The 16,267-nt window shown below is 53.6% G+C and overlaps 2 protein-coding genes across 2 annotated transcripts; both read right to left on the reverse strand.

Annotated features, from left to right (window-relative positions):
- Window positions 1-38: 38 nt before the first annotated feature.
- Window positions 39-5,368, reverse strand: CIROP (ciliated left-right organizer metallopeptidase). The gene is given in 18 exon segments (XM_030854478.1): window positions 39-249; window positions 877-1,075; window positions 1,251-1,342; window positions 1,344-1,447; window positions 1,841-1,944; window positions 1,947-2,112; window positions 2,218-2,314; window positions 2,383-2,452; window positions 2,629-2,934; window positions 2,937-3,005; window positions 3,148-3,232; window positions 3,440-3,562; window positions 4,237-4,404; window positions 4,607-4,658; window positions 4,750-4,843; window positions 4,968-5,120; window positions 5,123-5,197; window positions 5,200-5,368. Coding segments are annotated over 18 exon segments (2,337 nt in total).
- Window positions 5,369-14,510: 9,142 nt separating this feature from the next.
- On the reverse strand, window positions 14,511-15,988 carry CEBPE (CCAAT enhancer binding protein epsilon). Its single transcript, XM_030854552.3, has 2 exons — window positions 15,479-15,988; window positions 14,511-14,888 (listed from the first exon to the last, which is right to left on the reverse strand). The coding sequence occupies exons 1-2, from the start codon at window positions 15,986-15,988 to the stop codon at window positions 14,553-14,555; spliced, it is 846 nt and encodes a 281-aa protein (XP_030710412.1). The 3' UTR covers window positions 14,511-14,552.
- Window positions 15,989-16,267: the final 279 nt, after the last annotated feature.

The following is a 16,267-nucleotide window of genomic DNA, read 5'->3' on the forward strand; positions in this document are numbered from 1 at the left end:
TCATCTCTGCCCTAACCTGTGTCATGCTCTGGGTAACATCACACCTCACTCATTCCTCCAACTGGGCCCCCTGTTGCGCCTTGGGGCTCTAGTGAATGGTAAGGGGCAGAAGGTCCCACCTGAAGAGTAGCTCGTTTCTGATAGGCCATGGTTCCCAGTGCAACCACCAGGATAAGCGACATTAGGCAGAGTCCCATGGACAGACCGAGGTGGGTCATGGAAGGATTATGGTCTGAGGTAACTAGAAACCTCGGGATGTAGGGGTAATATTTGGCCTGGAATAATGCCTAGGCCTAGGAGGTGAAGTGCCCTACCTTTATTTTAACACCTAGAACTCATTCTTCATCCAAACAGTAAGCTGAACGGGAAATCAATAAGGGGATATAGAACCTGAAAGGAAGAAGACCAAGATCCAAGACTGCCAGCAACTTAAATTGTTGGAAGGAGGAAATGGCTTAGGGGAAGAGTTAAGACTATAGTGTTCAGGCAAGTTGCCTGGGTAGTGCTTAAGAAAAGAAAGGGGGAATTCCCTGGCCATCCAATGGTTAGGATTCTGCGCTTCCACTACAGGGGGCCCAGGTTAGATCCACGGTCAGGGAACTAAGATCTCGCAGGCTGCATGGTGTGGCCAAAAAAGAAAAAAAAATTCATTAAAAAGAAAAGAAGGGGACTAGGACCCCTATGTCCTAGAGATAGGTGAACTCTATTACTGCTGGGGAGAGAGGTGTCCCATGGTGATAGGCACCATGTTAGGGATCCTTGTTTTCTGAAATATTAACTGTATAGGACAGTGTATGTATGAATGAGTGTTTAATATAGTTTCAAATATCTGCATTCCAGGAATTTGAAAGAAAACTCCTTGGAATGTTATCTTACTTGCTGTATTCTATGGTAAAGGTGGCTCCTCCATAATATACTTCTAGAGGTTTCTTCCAGAGAGTCAGGGTCAGGGCCCTGTGCAGCATACCAGCTGAAGGCCCTTGGCAGCCAGGGGATTTCCACATATGCACAGTGAAGACCAGACTGGTGGTAATCAAGAGACTGTGGAAATAGCGCCAAATGGACGTTTGGATCTCTTAATGGAAGTATAGTCCCTGGAAGAGTATATCTCATGAAACAGGTGCAGGCTTGGGACTGGGATGAACGGAAGGTCTTTAGAGGAGGGTTATCAAGTAAAGGACTTGAACATTCTCCTTGGCCCACTGTATAAACCCTTAGCCTGAACCATTGATTTACCCACCAGTGCTCACCAGAGCCTTGTAGGACTGCTTCAGTTAGCTCTTCGCCCTCTTCCTTCCCCAGGGAGTGGCCTGGGGGGGCCCAGCTAAATAATAGGTCAGGTTGAAAGACTTATAGCTGGGTAAGTAATATTGATAGCATCGGTACCTTCATTTGTGTAACAGAGCCAACCCCAGGGACAGAAGAGATGGTCATTGTTCCCAGGTGTCTACAAAGAAATATGTAGCAGGGTATAGTTATAGCCTCAGTCACCTGCTCAAGCCCTCCTTCTAAGGAAAATGTACATTCTAAATCAGATTCATGGACTCAGTAGGGTACTTAGTAAAAAATAAATAAACATCAATAAAGAAGCTACAGGGATATATCGTACAGCACAAGGTATAGAGCCCATATTTTATAATAACTTTAAATGGAGTATAATCTATAAAAATATTGAATCACTATGTTGTACATCTGAAACTAATATAATATTGTAAATCAACCATACTCCAATAATAATAAAAAATTTAATGAACATCAAAACACATTGGATGGTACTACCATAAGAGCACTTCCAAACTTTTTGCCAGTGTGCTACAGCTATTCCACTTCTGATACCCACCTGAATAGCCTTTCCTGGAAGGCATGGGACCCAGGGTGATCCTTCCACCTGCACCTTGTACACTCCCCTCTCTGTGCACTGATGTAAGTAGCAGTGGCCAGGGGGTTTGCTTCCTTGAGGTGTGGGATCTGAGAGGGATGCCTGATCTTGTCCCCAGGAAGCATCTGTGAAGTGAGGTTGGCAAGGAAGCAACAACTATGGGGATGGTAGATCTCCCCATGGGGATTCTCCGCCCCAGGTGGGAATCCATTTTCCTTCCTCCAGCATTCACTCTGAAGGGCAGGGCAGAAGGTAGAATACTGTTTGTCCAGATGCCTTAGAAGGAGACTCCTCTCCAGCCCCACTCGGTTTCGTTCCCCATTCTCTAGTCTACCCACCCCATTGGCCAAGAGCTGATACCTGCATCAGCCTTCCAGCATGAGGTCTGAGGAGCAGCTTCCCTTGTCCAGGTGCAGGTAGTGGCAGCCCAGTCTGCTGTGTGTAGGGGACGGTAGAGTGACACTAGAATCACTGACAGCTGTGCAGCCCCTCAGCACACGCACTTGCCAGTACAGAAGAAGTCTGAGGTGCCATTTCCACAGGTGGTCACCAGGCCAAATTCCAGGCCAGACCCTGCTTGAGAGATAGAAGAGCCCTCAGAAGAAATGAAGCCCCCAGACCCGTCAGGGCCAGCCATGCTCACAGCTTCAATTACACTTTAGCAGCAGATAATCCCTTCCAACCTCTCTCACTCCCCCGAAGCTGACTCGGGTCATGAGTGCCCTCTGCAATTCTCCCTTATTTCTGACCCCAGCCCCAAAACAGCTCCTCTGCTGTGCTGTGGTTGACCTGGTACCAGCCTGAGTCTTTGAAGGCAGCGAGAGTGATTGGGTCAAGCCGAGTGTGCTGGGCGCCATCGTAGGTAGCAGTCATTATACAGTTCTGGAGTAGTCAGGCCTCCCAGTGTGAAGACAAAGGGCCCCTTGAGAGGAGATAGCTGGTGCCACCTGACCGTTCCCTCTTCCTTCCATCACCCCAAAGTGTTCTCATCCTCACCTCTTCTTCCAAGGGAGTGCCCAGTGAAACCCCTAGCAGTCCCAAGTGTTGGGCCAGGCTGTGCTGAGAAGCAGCTGTCCCCACTCATCTGGCCTTGTCACTTGTTGACTTGTAGAACAGTTCTCGCTGAGTATAGAAAGGGAAGAAGGCATCTGAGGAGAGGGAGACCTCAGAAGGGTCAGGAAGAGTTGAAAGGAAGGAGTTGGTGAGAGAACAGTGGTTCTCTCTGGTTGATGTTGTGAGGAGACATTGTCCTCATTCCTCTCATTTACCTCTGGGTCCTGAAGGGCAATCCCTCCATTTCTCGAAGAGCTGTCCAGAGAAACCCAGGGCATGGAGCAGTTCATGGAGTGTGGCCTGAGGACAAATGACTGCAGAGTGAAGGGGACCGCAGTAGGACGGACTGCACTCTCTCGCCCCTCTGCACAATCAGCTCTTCTTAGAGCTGGAGGTACCTTCTACTGCACCCTGAGGAGGTCCTTCCACTTCATGGGAAGCTGAGTGAGCTGTGCTCGCTCCCTCCCCAACCTGTTTGCTTCTTCCTATTCATCATGCAGCAGTCACCATGACCATGTCACTGTGGCTGAGGCTGGGGCTGGTGAGATGGGCACAGAAGACAATCGTACCAGCAAGGGGCCTGTCTTCTGAGTCCAGCTGGCAGCAGGCAGCATAGGTTACGATAGAGGGCTGTGGATGGGCCAGGACAAGGTGAGGGCGGAAAGGAGGGGACTGGGGTAACGCAGAAGTCTTCCTGAAAATGGAGGCCCAGGAAACTTGGCAGGGGTGGTACCAAGGGATGGCTTGGAGGTTTTTCAGCCCCCAACCCAACTTCATCAGCATGCCCCAAGTTACCCCAAATAAGCACAATTTTTTGGGGGGGGCTGTGCCACGCGACTTGTGGGATTTTATTTATTTTTAAATCTTCTATTTATTTAACTTTATTTTTGGCTGCGTTGGGTCTTCGTTGCTGTGCAAGCTTTCTCTAGTTGCAGTGAGCGGGGGCTACTCTTCGTCCCAGCGCGCGGGCTTCTCATTGCGGTGGCTTCTCTTGCTGCAGAGCACGGGCTCTAGGCACGCGGGCTTCAGTAGTTGTGGCTCATGGGCTCAGTAGTTGTGGCTCGTGGGCTCTAGAGAGCAGGTTCAGTAGTTGTGGCACACGGGCTGAGTTGCTCTGCGGCACGTGGGATCTTCCCGGACCAGGGATCAAACCTGTGTCCCCTGCGTTGGCAGGTGGTTTCTTAACCACTGCGCCACCAGGGAAGTCCAATTTAATAAAAACTGCTTGTATGCTCCCTACCCTTTCCCATGACATTTAAGATTGAGAAGCAGAGCCGGGCAAAGGAATTTGATTTGAACCTCACCTCTTGGTGGCACTTGGAAGTGTGGGCAACCCACACATACAGGAGAAAATCAGTGTTTTGGACCCCAGACCCACCTGGCTGGATTAGCTGTGAGGGTTCCTGCTCTGGCCACAAGGCATAACCACGGAGATGGGCATCAGGGATGTGACAGCGAGTGAAATGTCACATCTGGCTTAGTGGACGGTTAGAATAGGGAGTCTTCTCCCCTGCTCTCCTCCAGTCTCTGATTTAATAAATTGTCAGGGGGAGAGGGGGCTCAGGGATCTGCACTGTTAAGAAGCACCTTAAGTAATTCTGATGCTGGTGGTCTTGTAGAGATCTAGGCAAGCTAGAGATCTTCAGATCCCCAAATCTGCTGAGTCATTCTCACCTTGGCCCCCAAGCAACTCTGTCCTTGGTATCCTGGTTTCAGGAGGCTGCACCTGGCAAGAATGAATACCTGTAGGTGAGCTGGAGACATTTCTGGGTATCCCTGAAGAGGTGTTGTATACACTCTCAATGACATGAACTCACCTGTGGTAGTTTGGGGTGTCTGGGTCTCCTCAGACAGCATGGCAGTACTGTGCAGGGTCTCGACGCAGAAGCAGGGGTCCTTGCCTTGGAGGGGCTTAACAAGATGATAGATCAGTTTCACCTCAACATCCTAGACGTCAGTTTCTTTTCTGTGTGGCCTTGCTGCACTAGCCCTCTCTGCCCCTCAGTCCTCCGGAGCCCTCTGCTCTCCCACTCACCTGCTAGGACACCCTGGAGCCGCTGAGCAGCCTCTCGCCCTGCCGCCAGGGCTTGGGATCCCCCTCTCACCCTGCCTCCCTCAGGACCCCAAGCTCCCTCTGATATAGGATCTCCCATATGGCAGGTTTGGATTCGGAGAGGTTGAGGATCCTGGAGCCAGGGAGGGTGAGGGAGGAAGAACGGAAATTTGGGGGAAGTCGGGAGAAACAGGACCTGAGAAAGCTCAAACGTGTGTCTTGTCATGTAGACACCTCCCCAGGGGGAGCAGCTGCAGCAGCAACGTCTTGCAAACATCTTTCCATAGGCTGCCCTGGATCCAGCCTTCTACTCCCTTTTTCCCCGCCTTACTTATTTCTGGCTTTCCTCTCTTGACCATCTCTTTCCAAAGCTCCTCCACCATGCTTGCATTATTTTGTCAATATTTGAGTGTTGTTGAGTAAATCTATAGCTCCTGCCAAGAGGTCCGATGTGAACTACTACAAGGGCCAAAGCTGCAGCCCCCCACCTCTCCTCCCTGGGGTGCCAGAAGTAGAGAGCTGGAGGGGGGCAGTATTCATTCCTGAGGACTCAACTGACCTTTCCAAAGAGAAGCCTGCCTCATCCATGAAGGAACTCTCCTATCCCTCTTCCGTCTCAGCCTGATTCTTCTGCCATTCTGAGTGGACAACCTTGGAACCTTCTCAGGAACCCCAAAAAACTGGGGTTAACATAATGGTGTGTGTGTGGGGGGGGCATTCTTTGCTTCACAGATGCCTGCCTATCTCATTGGAGGTGGACAAACAAGGCTTTTGCACTCCACTAGCCCCCATGTCAGAACTGGGTGAACTCCAAACTGCAAGGCTTTTAGGCATCTCTTCCACCTGTGTAGGGCACTTAGGCGCTCACCATTTAAACACGTGTGGGTTGGCTACCACCTCCTGTGAGAGGCCCTTGTGTTAGCACGTTCTGTGAGGCTTTGCAGAAGCTGCTTATTGGCACGTCAGGAGGAGAAGTAAACTCTGAAAATTGGCATTAATAGATGTTCAAAGATGTTCTGACCGAGCTCTTAGCACACCCTTTGCTTTCTCTGCTCATGCTGTGCTTTCGCATCCTCTTTCCCCTGCCTGGATACCCTCCTTCCCCGCCTGTCTGGCTAATTCCTACCTTCCCTGTAATTACTCTGGGAAGCCTTTCTTAACACCTCCTGCCCAAATTCCACACCGGCCAGAGGCGGGAGGGGCCTCTCCCCTGCCTCCTAGCTTGTCATCCTCTGCTGTAACTGTAGCTCCGAGGCTCCCCCTCCACATCCCACAGTCCCTCAAGCCTGTTTCCCACCCATCTTGGTATCCACGGCACTCAACACAGCCCAGAGGGTCTACTCACCAGTTTGTGGGTGAAGGAACAGAGCTTAACCCCATGATTTAGCTTTTGAAGATGCCGGTCAGGGGTGAAGTGACATAAGGGAACAGAGCTCGTTAGTGATGGACAAGGACTAGAGTTTAGAGGACTGCTGACTTCCAGGGGGCGGGGGCGTTGGGAGGGCTGGGTTTTATGCTTTTACACACTAGGGCTGTGGCTGGAGCTACCCCTTGCAAGGGAGGCCTCCAAACTCTGGAGCCAAACCAACTCTGCTACTTTGTATCAGTGTAACTTGGGCCCAATGCCTCAGGGTTCCCACTTGCAAAAGGGGGGTGACTGTACTTCACCTGATAGGGCTGTTATGAGAAAGTGAAGATTTGTAAAGTGCCAAGAACAGTCTAGACCATGGTAAATACTAAGTCAAGAGGAGGTATTCCACAGACACTTTCAACTCAGTGCGAATTATTCTGCTCTTACCAACATGTGTTAGAGGACATACTAAGAGGGCTTTTATTCTTTTTCTAAGACAAACCCAGTCTTTTTCTCCAAGTGTCAGAGTCTTTTTTTTTCCTGGCTGGGCCGGCCCAGTCTGGGGAAAACCCTCCTGGTCAGGGCTTGCCCAAGGGATTGGAGGTCTGTGAGGCTCTCTTGAGGTTTTCTGGGCCCCATCCTCCACCTCTCTTAATGCTTCGCTGCCCCCTTGTGGCCTTACTGGGATAGGTCGTGCCCCTGCCGGGGTAGGGGTTCATCCTAACTTCACACCAGCTTGCAGAACTTCAGACCTTCTAGCAGAAGCAGCACTAGAAACACCTCGTGTTCCTTTGGCTGGAATACCTCTTTCCTGCCTTTGCCAGGCAAATCCTTCCTCATCTTTCGAGATACAGCTGAGAGGTTTATCTGCCTGTTGAGACTTTTCTTTACTCCCCCCAGGCAGAGTTTGCATATCCTCTGATCTCCGAGAGCATTTCTTTCACATCTTTGAAGTAGCACTTATTACATTCTCCTGACATTTTTTTAAAATAAATTGACTTATTTGATTTTTGGTTGTGTTGGGTCTTCGTTGCTGCGAGTGGGCTTTCTCTAGTTGAGGCGAGTGGGGGCTACTCTTCCTTGCGGTGCGTGGGCTTCTCATTGCTGTGGCTTCTCTTGTTGCAGAGCACAGGCTCTAGGCACGCAGACTGCAGTAGTTGCTGCACGTGGGCTCAGTAGTTGTGGCTCACAGGCTCTAGAGCGCAGGCTCAGTAGTTGTGGCGCATGGGCTTAGTTGCTCTGCGGCATGTGGGATCTTCCTGGACCAGGACTCGAACCCGTGTCCCCTGCATTGGGAGGTGGATTCTTAACCACTGCGCCACCAGGGAAGTCCCTGACATTTATTTTTGTGCTTGTTTCCCTACCAGACCATGGGCAGGGGCTGAGTCTGATTCATCTCTGCCTCTCAGAAGAAATATGAAGTAGGTACAGAGGGATAATGGAGGTGAGAAGATGGAGAAGGGTGCAATGAGGCAAGGAGAGGGGGAGGATAACAATGATGGTATCGAGCCCAGACATTGTTCCAAGCATTTTAGACTCAGGTAATTCTTTTGACAACCTTATGTGGTAGGTGTTATTATTACCCCATTTTTACAAGCGAGGCAACGTGGGCAGGCAGTATACGTGGGATTTGAGCCCACGTCGATAGGCTCCTGGGCACAGGCTTTAACCCACCATGCAATAGTGCTTTTCAAGTGCCCAGTGTGGAGGAGAAATAAAGTGCTGAGAGGAACAGGATGAGAAAGATGAGGATGAAGAGTGAGAATGGGGTAAGGAGAGGATGAAGGTGTTAAGAGACGCTGGGGTTTGAGAGGATGAGGATGGAGATGAGAAAGAGGATGTGGAGGTAGGAAACTAGGGATTAGGGAAGAGGATGTTAATGGGGGGTGGAGTGAATGAGAGGATGTGGGATATGGGACGGGGGGTGTGGAAAGAGGATGGGGCTGAGCAAGGCAGTCGTCCAAGTGATGTCATCATCCTTATGGATACTCCATCCAGCGTGGCCACTTCTCAGTTCCTTCACCCTCTCATCTCTTACATGCTTCTCATCCACCTTAGCAGGCCACCCCCAGGGTCAGACCCAGGCCTTATCATCACCAGAAACTGCAGTAACTATGAAATAACTGAATCAAACATCCCACTCTCTGATATGATCTCCTTTCCTTATGGTTTGTTTGCTCAAGCCGGCTCACTGCTGCTGTTCTACAAGCTCATTGAAGAACCACTGGCCCTTCCTGTCTCTTCACCTCTCCTTATCCGCCCTAAGTTCCAGGTTCACCACGAAATCCCTCCCCTTCCCTGTCTGTCCCGTCCATCCTGCCTCCCTGGGTGAGCCCCACGCCCAGATGAACCCAACATCTGTCTTGTCCATACTAGCTCCCGAGAAGCTAAGGACCACTGAAGGAAGTCCCTCCAGAGGACAGACTGTTGTCGCCTAAAATTGTCATCTTAGACTTCGACTGGCCGCTTCCAAGCCAGAAATCTCAGCTCCCGATTCCACTCTCAGAAGCTGGGATTTTACACCTTTAAGCCTTTCTCAGAGCTTCCTGCTCAGTCACTTGCAGTCACCTCTTCTTTCATGGTAAAAATAGAAGCCATGAGACGGGAACAACCTCAGCGAGCTACAGACCTGTTTGTATCTGCGCCTGCTGCATCTCTTCTCTTTCACCTTAGGAGAGAGGAAATGTCTTCTTCCTTTGGAAGGTGTTTCCTCCCTTTGATGCTCTGCATCCCCTTGAGTGAGATCTGGCCTCAGCCCCTCTCTGACCTCACCTCTCCCCCTCAGTCTAGTCTGCCCTCAACCCCAGCCTCTGTCAATGGCCGGGAAGGACCTGCTTGGGGCCTAGGCAGAGCTGCTGTCTCTGTTGGGAAGCCCCACTTTCTGCCAGACTGACTCCTACTCACCTTTGAGACATCTGCTTACATGTTACTTCCTCAAAGAGCCTTTCCTGACCCTCACATTTAAATCAGGTTCCCTTACTAATATCTGTCACAGTCACTCTTTACTTCTGCCCCGTAGCACTGCCTGCAATTTAGAATGATCTATTTATTTGTGGTGGTATGTTTGTCTGTCCCCCTCATGAATTTATAAGCCCCGCAAGGGCAGGGACTGTCCTCCTTGCTTATCCTGTAGCTCCTATAACAAGCAAGGTGCCTGGAGCAGGGGTTATTAAGTATTTTTATAGCAAATGAATGAATAAATGAGTGTGATGAGAAGGCAGGATGGAGGTGAGGGAGGAGGGAGGGTGAGGACGGAAGATGGAATCGAGAAGCGTAGATGGAGAGTGAGGGGAAAGGATGGTGCTGAGGGCAGTGTGCAAAGGTGAGGCTGGGGATGAAGGGGAGGAGGTGAGAGAGGACCAGGAAGAAGGGGTCCTCACCCTGAGTCTGGCTAAGGCTTCCAGACCCTGAGTGGGCTGCCCTGGAGCTCTGTCTCTTGGCCATGCTGCTTGCAAGGTTTGAAGGCAGGGCTGGTGGGCGGGGCTAGACTTTATCTTGGGGCGCAGCCCTAACCTCAGATGGTGACAGAGCTGGCGCCAGCAGGGGTTTTGCAAACCGTCCCGATTGCAGCAGGGCCAGCAGTCTCACTCAGGACGGCGGATGGGGCCTGGGCTTATCTCCCGAGTGCAGTCCTAACCTCAGACGGTGACAAAGCGGGAGCTACAGGCGTTTTGCAAACCGTCCCGATTGCAGCAGGGTTGGATGGTCTGGGCAGGGGTGACAGTGCAAGGTGTGGGGAGCAATAGGGTTTTGGACAGTTTGGGGCTTTGGGGTGAAGCTTGGCTTGTGGGGTGGGGGGATCCATGCTACGTATGGTTTGCCTCTACCTAGCTCAGATCCATGTTTCTAAAAGAGAAGGGGAGGTTACAGCGCTGCAGGGGGGGTGTCTCCCTAGTCGGAAGGCTTCCTTCTCCCAAGTCCTAGGACGCTTCTGCTGCTCCCTGAAGTCAGAATTGATGGCCAGGGGCAGCCATTTTCCTCTGAAAACACCCATCATTTCCCCATGGGGTAGTCTCAGGGGACTTCTGATGGGCCTTCTCAATGAGCTGCTCATGGAAGTTTTTCTGGGGCCAAGCCAGATCTGCTTATAGCAGCAGCTGATAGAGGCAGCCTGGAGTCCCGTGCAGGTCTGACCCTTCCTACTGCGGTGCAGCCCCGCTGAGTCCTGAGAGGAAAGGTCTGCCTGCTGGGGGTGATAGTAAGCGACTGGCCTGGAGGAGGTGCACAGGCCCTCGGCCAGCCTTGGCTATTGTTGCCTCAGCATCTCCTGTACAGCCCCCTCCATCCCATAGTCCCCTCATGGCTTGGGGCAGGGTAGGGAGTGGAGGTGAAGAGGCCCCTTTCCACCCTCACAGCCCCAACCGGGATCTTGCAACACTGGGATGGGGGCCCTGGGGGCCCAGGCATGTGGCAACCCGTGGGGGTGGGGTGGGGAGGTGCGCACCGAGTAGGGGGAGCGACTTTCACAAGGCCAAGCTGCCACCGTGGACTGACCTTGGCGGGCTCACCTTGGACAGCTTCCTCCCTCTTGGCGGTATCTCCAACATCCTACCTTCTCCTCTTCTGCTTTCCTGGGGCCTGAGATCCTGTCAGCTCAGGACTCTCATGCTGGTCCCCTGTTTTGCCCAGGAAGGAAAAGTGGGCCTGAGCTGTGGATCGTAAAGCCAAGGGAATGCACATGTGTGCTGTTTGGACCTTGATTTGTTGGTTTTCCAAAGTTCTCGTGACCCCGCCCTGGGCCTCGAACCTTCCCCAGGCAGGGGTGAGGCTGCCCGCCCTTCCTGGGGGTGCCTTCTTTCTGCAGCCTCCGGACCCCGCGGACCCTGTGGACCCTGCGGCATCTCCGCCCGGCGTGGCATGGGGAGCCTGCTCCTTAGGGACGGTCCTCCTCCCGGCAGAGGGAATGAAGACGGTCCTGGAGGGAGGGAGGCGGTGTTCTTGCGTACCCTTCCTCCTGCTTTCCATTTCTCCAGCCTCACCCGGTTTCCTTTCTTTTTTTGGACCGGGACACCTCGGGGCCTTGGCATTTGCTCACCCCTCTGCTCTCCTTTCCCCCAGTTTGGCACATCTGCCTCCTCCTGGACATTTTTAAGGTTTCGACTTCAATGTCACCTCCTCCGAGAAGCCTTCCTTGACCACCCCAGCTAAAACAACCTCTCTGGGCTTCCCTGGTGGCACAGTGGTTAAGAATCCACCTGCCAGTGCAGGGGACATGGGTTTGAGCCCTGGTCCGGGAGGATCCCACATGCCACGGAACAACTAAGCCTGTGCGCCACAACTACTGAAGCCCGCGTACCACAACTACGAAGCCCGCGTGCCTAGAGCCCGTGCTCCGCAACAAGAAAGCCACCGCAATGAGAAGCCCGTGCACCGCAAGGAAGAGTAGCCCCCACTCGCCGCAACCAGAGAAAGCCCGTGTGTAGCAGTGAAGACCCAATGCAGCCAAAAATAAACAAATAAAACAAAACAAAGCAAACAAACAAAAAGCCACCTCCCTTTCTGCTGGTTTAGTAGGTTTCCCCAAGAGGCATATTCAGAGGGGGTAATTCATGAATGTATAGAGGTGTGAATGGTCAGGCTTAAGGAAGAGCTGCAGCAGTGGTAAGCTCCAGCCGTAGCAGAGAGCCATCACCACCCCCAGGCCGTGAGGGCAGCTTCAGAGACTACCTGTCCTGTCCCTAGGAGTTGGGGGCTAATCACCTGACTTCCTTCTCCTGCCACCCACAATCTCCTGCCCTGCCTGAACACGACAGGTGGAGGGGTCCTTCAGCCGAGAGTTTGGTCACCACAGTGTTCTCAGCACCTTGCAAGGGCTTGACACAGGAAAGATGCTCAACAAATACTTGTTGAATAAGTTACCTTGGCCCAAACCAGTTGAGGTCAGGTTAAAACCTCAGGGTTAAAAGTGTGACTTCCGGCTACCTGTCATTTCCCCGGGATATGATCTGCCACAGAGGATCGAGGTGTGCCTGCCGCTCGGCGTCAGGCAGGGACCAGGTGTTCTCTTCTCTCAGCTGGGGCTGTGGATCTTCTCCAGACCTGGTGCCAGACACCTGCCCTGAGGAGCCCCCGGGTGCTGTGGGCTGGGAGGAGACACGATTCAGAACTGTGGGAGAGAAGCTTGGGGCTGATGCTGAAGCAACCCAGGTCCCATCACCCAGAACCTTGAACATAAGTCCAGGGGCAGTGGTCTTGAGCTGCGAGGAGGAAATCCGGAGGTTGAGTCACTTACCGTGCTCTGTACAAACCCCCTTTATGCAACGCATTCCCCTGGGCTGAAAGGAAGGTGTGGGATTCTCCCAGGCATCCACAGAGACAGGTGCCTCTTTCTTCCCAACTCAGGTAGAATAAACCATCTAGTGAGGTTCAGATCTGTCTGCCCAAACCAGACCTGGGGCAGGGGTATCTAGAGCACAGATGTGGGGGGAGATGGTGCCTGAGAGACACAGGGGCAAAGGCAGGAAAGAGACTGAGTCCTGGGTGAGGCAGGAGTGGTACACCCGGACGTCCTCAATGTGGGAAGGCTCTGACACTGGGGAGGTGGAAGTGCGGGGAGAGAGAGCGGACCAGGAGGATCCAGACCCAGTCTCTCTCCCTCTCAGAAGGTTATTCCTTGGTGTCTAACACTGCTTTCTCAGCAGTGGCCTATAAGTCATTGGTGGCCTAGGAGAGACTCTAACCAGCCCATCTTGTGTCTCGTGTCCCTGACTCTGGCCCCACACCTTTCCATATGCCTCCGAGGGGAGGGTGTGAGGGCAAAGTAGAGACAGGTGTGCGTGTGGAGACAGCAAAGTTCACCTGGGTGAGCTTCCGGAGAATGTCTCTTATTCCCTCGGCTCTCGACTGCTTTATCTATTAAATGTGGCCTATACTATCTTGCTGTCTGAGGGCAAAGCCTACCAGATGATCTCTTGAGGTCTCTCCCAGCCCCTCTTGAGATCTGTGATTTTACAGAGCTAATTTTGGTTCTGCCTCTGACCCATTGCAAGACTCTGGGTAAGTCCCTTCCCTGTCTGAGACCTCAGTTTCCTCACCTGCAAAATGAGAAGTTTAGATGAGATCTCCGAGGTCCTTTCAGTTCTAGCAAAAGGGAGTGATAACAAGTATTTGTGCTCACCGTAGGCCAGGCCTTGTTTATCTATGAACGTACAGCATTACTACTGCTCCCATTTTGCAGATGAGGAAACTGAGGCACAGAGAGAAGTAACTGGCACGAGGTCACACAGCTAGAAAGTAGCAGAGGGAAATTCAAACTGAGGCTGTCAAGCACTGCCCTCTTATGGCTCCCAGGCTAGAGTTCTATGAAAAAAAAACTGTTTTCCACATGGGGTTTCACTGCACAGGTGCGTTGTCATCCTCCTCATTACCAATTTTCTCGTATACGAACAGGTCTCAGGGCCTTTCCCAACGAATTTGTCCCCCCAGCACTCAGATTCTTTAGGGAACCGAAGGCCCAGGGAACGAGGGACAAGGGTGGGAGCGAGTAGGTTGGAGGTATGGGGGTCTGTCAGTCTGGCAGACTGAAGTTTGGGAACTGTGGAGAAGGGATTGAGTCCCGGATCAAGAGCTAAGGGACCATAAATACATCAGAACCATCTGGAATTTTCCCTTGATCTCCTGGGGCAGGAACTCCCAGACCTATACCTCAAGGTGAGATAGAACAGGACTGGGGTCAGCAGGCCCAGGCAGGAGGGACTGGAGGTGCTGGGATCTCCCTGTGAGCCACAGAGCTCTGCTAGGGGAGTGTCCAGAGGCTGCTCCAGGTCCTGTGGGGTGGGCTGGGTGGAGGGAGAGAAGAGCAGAGGGAGAGATACAGGGCCTGGCTGTGCGGTGCACTGTGGGAGAGCTGTGGGCAGCTTGTCTGCTGAATTTCCCGAATGTTTATTTGGGCCTGGAATCAAGAGGTATGCAGGCCTAGCCTCGTGCATTCCCTACCTTTGGAGTCCCCCATCTCTCTCTCTCTCTCTCACACACACACACACACACACACACACACACACACACGCCCACTGTACAGCCCCAGCACTGTGCCATAGTGCAGTTTTATTCAGCCACAGAATCATTATGCTGGGGCCCGCCCTCCTCCTTGTCTTGCCCCCCCGCTGCCATTTGTCCATGGTCTTTGTCTCTGACTCGGCCTGTGGGGCCTCTAGGGTGAGGGTCCCCAGGGTCAGGCTGAGCCCCGGGGGCTGGTGCCCACAGTCTGCCAGGCGGGCTCAGCTGCAGCCCCCTACACCCTTGATGAGGTTGGCGGCCTCAGGGATCTGGCGGAAGAGGTTGCGAAGGGTGTCCAGCTCCTGGGTCAGCTGCTCCACGCGGCTGCGCAGACGCTCGTTCTCGGCCATGTACTCTAGCACCTTCTGCTGCGTCTCCAGAATGCGCCTCTTGGCCTTGTCGCGGCTCTTGCGCACCGCGATGTTGTTCCGTTCCCGCCGCAGCCGGTACTCCAGGCTGTCTTTGTTCACGGCCTTCTTGCCCTTGTGCGAGGCGCCGGCCGGTGAGGGTGCCTTGAGGAGGGGGCTGCAGGGGGGCGCGGCAGCCGCCAAAGGGGCCTGGAGGGGAAGGTACAGAGGGACAAGAGTGAGGGCTGTGGGGAAGTAGAGCAAAGGTGGGGCAGGAATCCCAGTGGTCAGAGCACACTTGGAGCGTCAGAGGGATGTGGGATTCAGAGCCAGCTCCTGGCCCCCAGTAGAACAGCCACTGCCCTGCCAGACGTACAGTGTCCTCTGCTCTGACCCAAACTCCTTTTCATGTCCCCACACTCTCTGAGGACACTTTCCTTCCATCTATCTTGAGTCTCCAGTTCTATCATCAGCAGGCATTTCCTCTTCTAGAAGCAGGAGGTGACACAGAAACGAGAGGAGGGAGCTGGTGGGCAGCGGAGAAACTGGGAAGGGGGCGTGCTGAGATCAGAGCAGGTCAGCTGGTCACAGGGACTGCAGGACACATTGGTTCCGGTCACACAGTGGGGATCGGCGGGGGAGTGAATTCACAGAGAAGCCAAGAGGGGTTACGACTGGGTGGCGAACACAGAGGGCTTGTGGTGGGTCGATTTCACAGAGCAACACCACACACAGACCCCATCCACACGGGCCTCCCTCCAGACCCTGGGTGGCGGGGAGGAGAATTGAGCCACTCTTACCTTGAGGACGCGCAAGGGCTGGCTGGGTGCTGCCAGGGCCGGGGGCAGGTGCATGGCCGTCTGCCCACAGTGCGCCACTTGGTACTGCAGAGGGTTGTAGCCGCTGCGGCTGGCCCCCCGGCTGCCCTCGGGCCCCCGAGGCTCTTCCTTCACAGCCACAGCCCTGGGGTCGTAGCTCCCTGGGGTGCTGTAGATGCCAGGCCCCAAGGCCTTCCTGTCGGGGCCGAAGGTATGTGGAGGGTAGGCAAAGGGCCGCGGGTCAGGCGGCAGGTAGTGGGGGAAGGCAGGGGTTCCAGGGCCCTTAAGGCCTCGGGCCTCAGGTGCCGGCTTCACAGCAAAGAGGTCAGAGAGGAGCTGTTCCTCCCCAGACTCGATGTAGGCAGACAGATCGATGGACGCCTCATGCTCACACATGTCCCCCAGCTCCCCAGGCCCCACTCGGGCCCCTGAGAACTCAAGTGGCTGCTGGCCAGCCCGGGGCTCGCACTCGTAGTAGGTCCCGTGGGACATGGCCGGCCCGCCCCCTCGGCTCCCCGCCCCTGGCCGCCTTGCTCTTGGGGCACCCTTTGGGATGCTCGGCTTGCTGTCTCCCCCTGCCCTAGATCTGCCCTCTCCGATCTCCGCTGTCACCCACTCCTGTGTGGCTTCTCTCCTCCCTCCTCTGCTGTTTCCTTTTCCTTCCTCTGTAGTCAATGCCTCTTTTCTCTTCCCTTTTTTCCCCCAGCTCTCCCTGGGGTGACTCAGGGAGGGGCAGGGCGCACCGCAGAGGGAGGGATGCAGGCTTTAAAG

The sequence above is a fragment of the Globicephala melas genome, chromosome 2 (genome assembly GCF_963455315.2).
Source record: "Globicephala melas chromosome 2, mGloMel1.2, whole genome shotgun sequence".
Lineage (NCBI taxonomy): Eukaryota > Metazoa > Chordata > Mammalia > Artiodactyla > Delphinidae > Globicephala > Globicephala melas.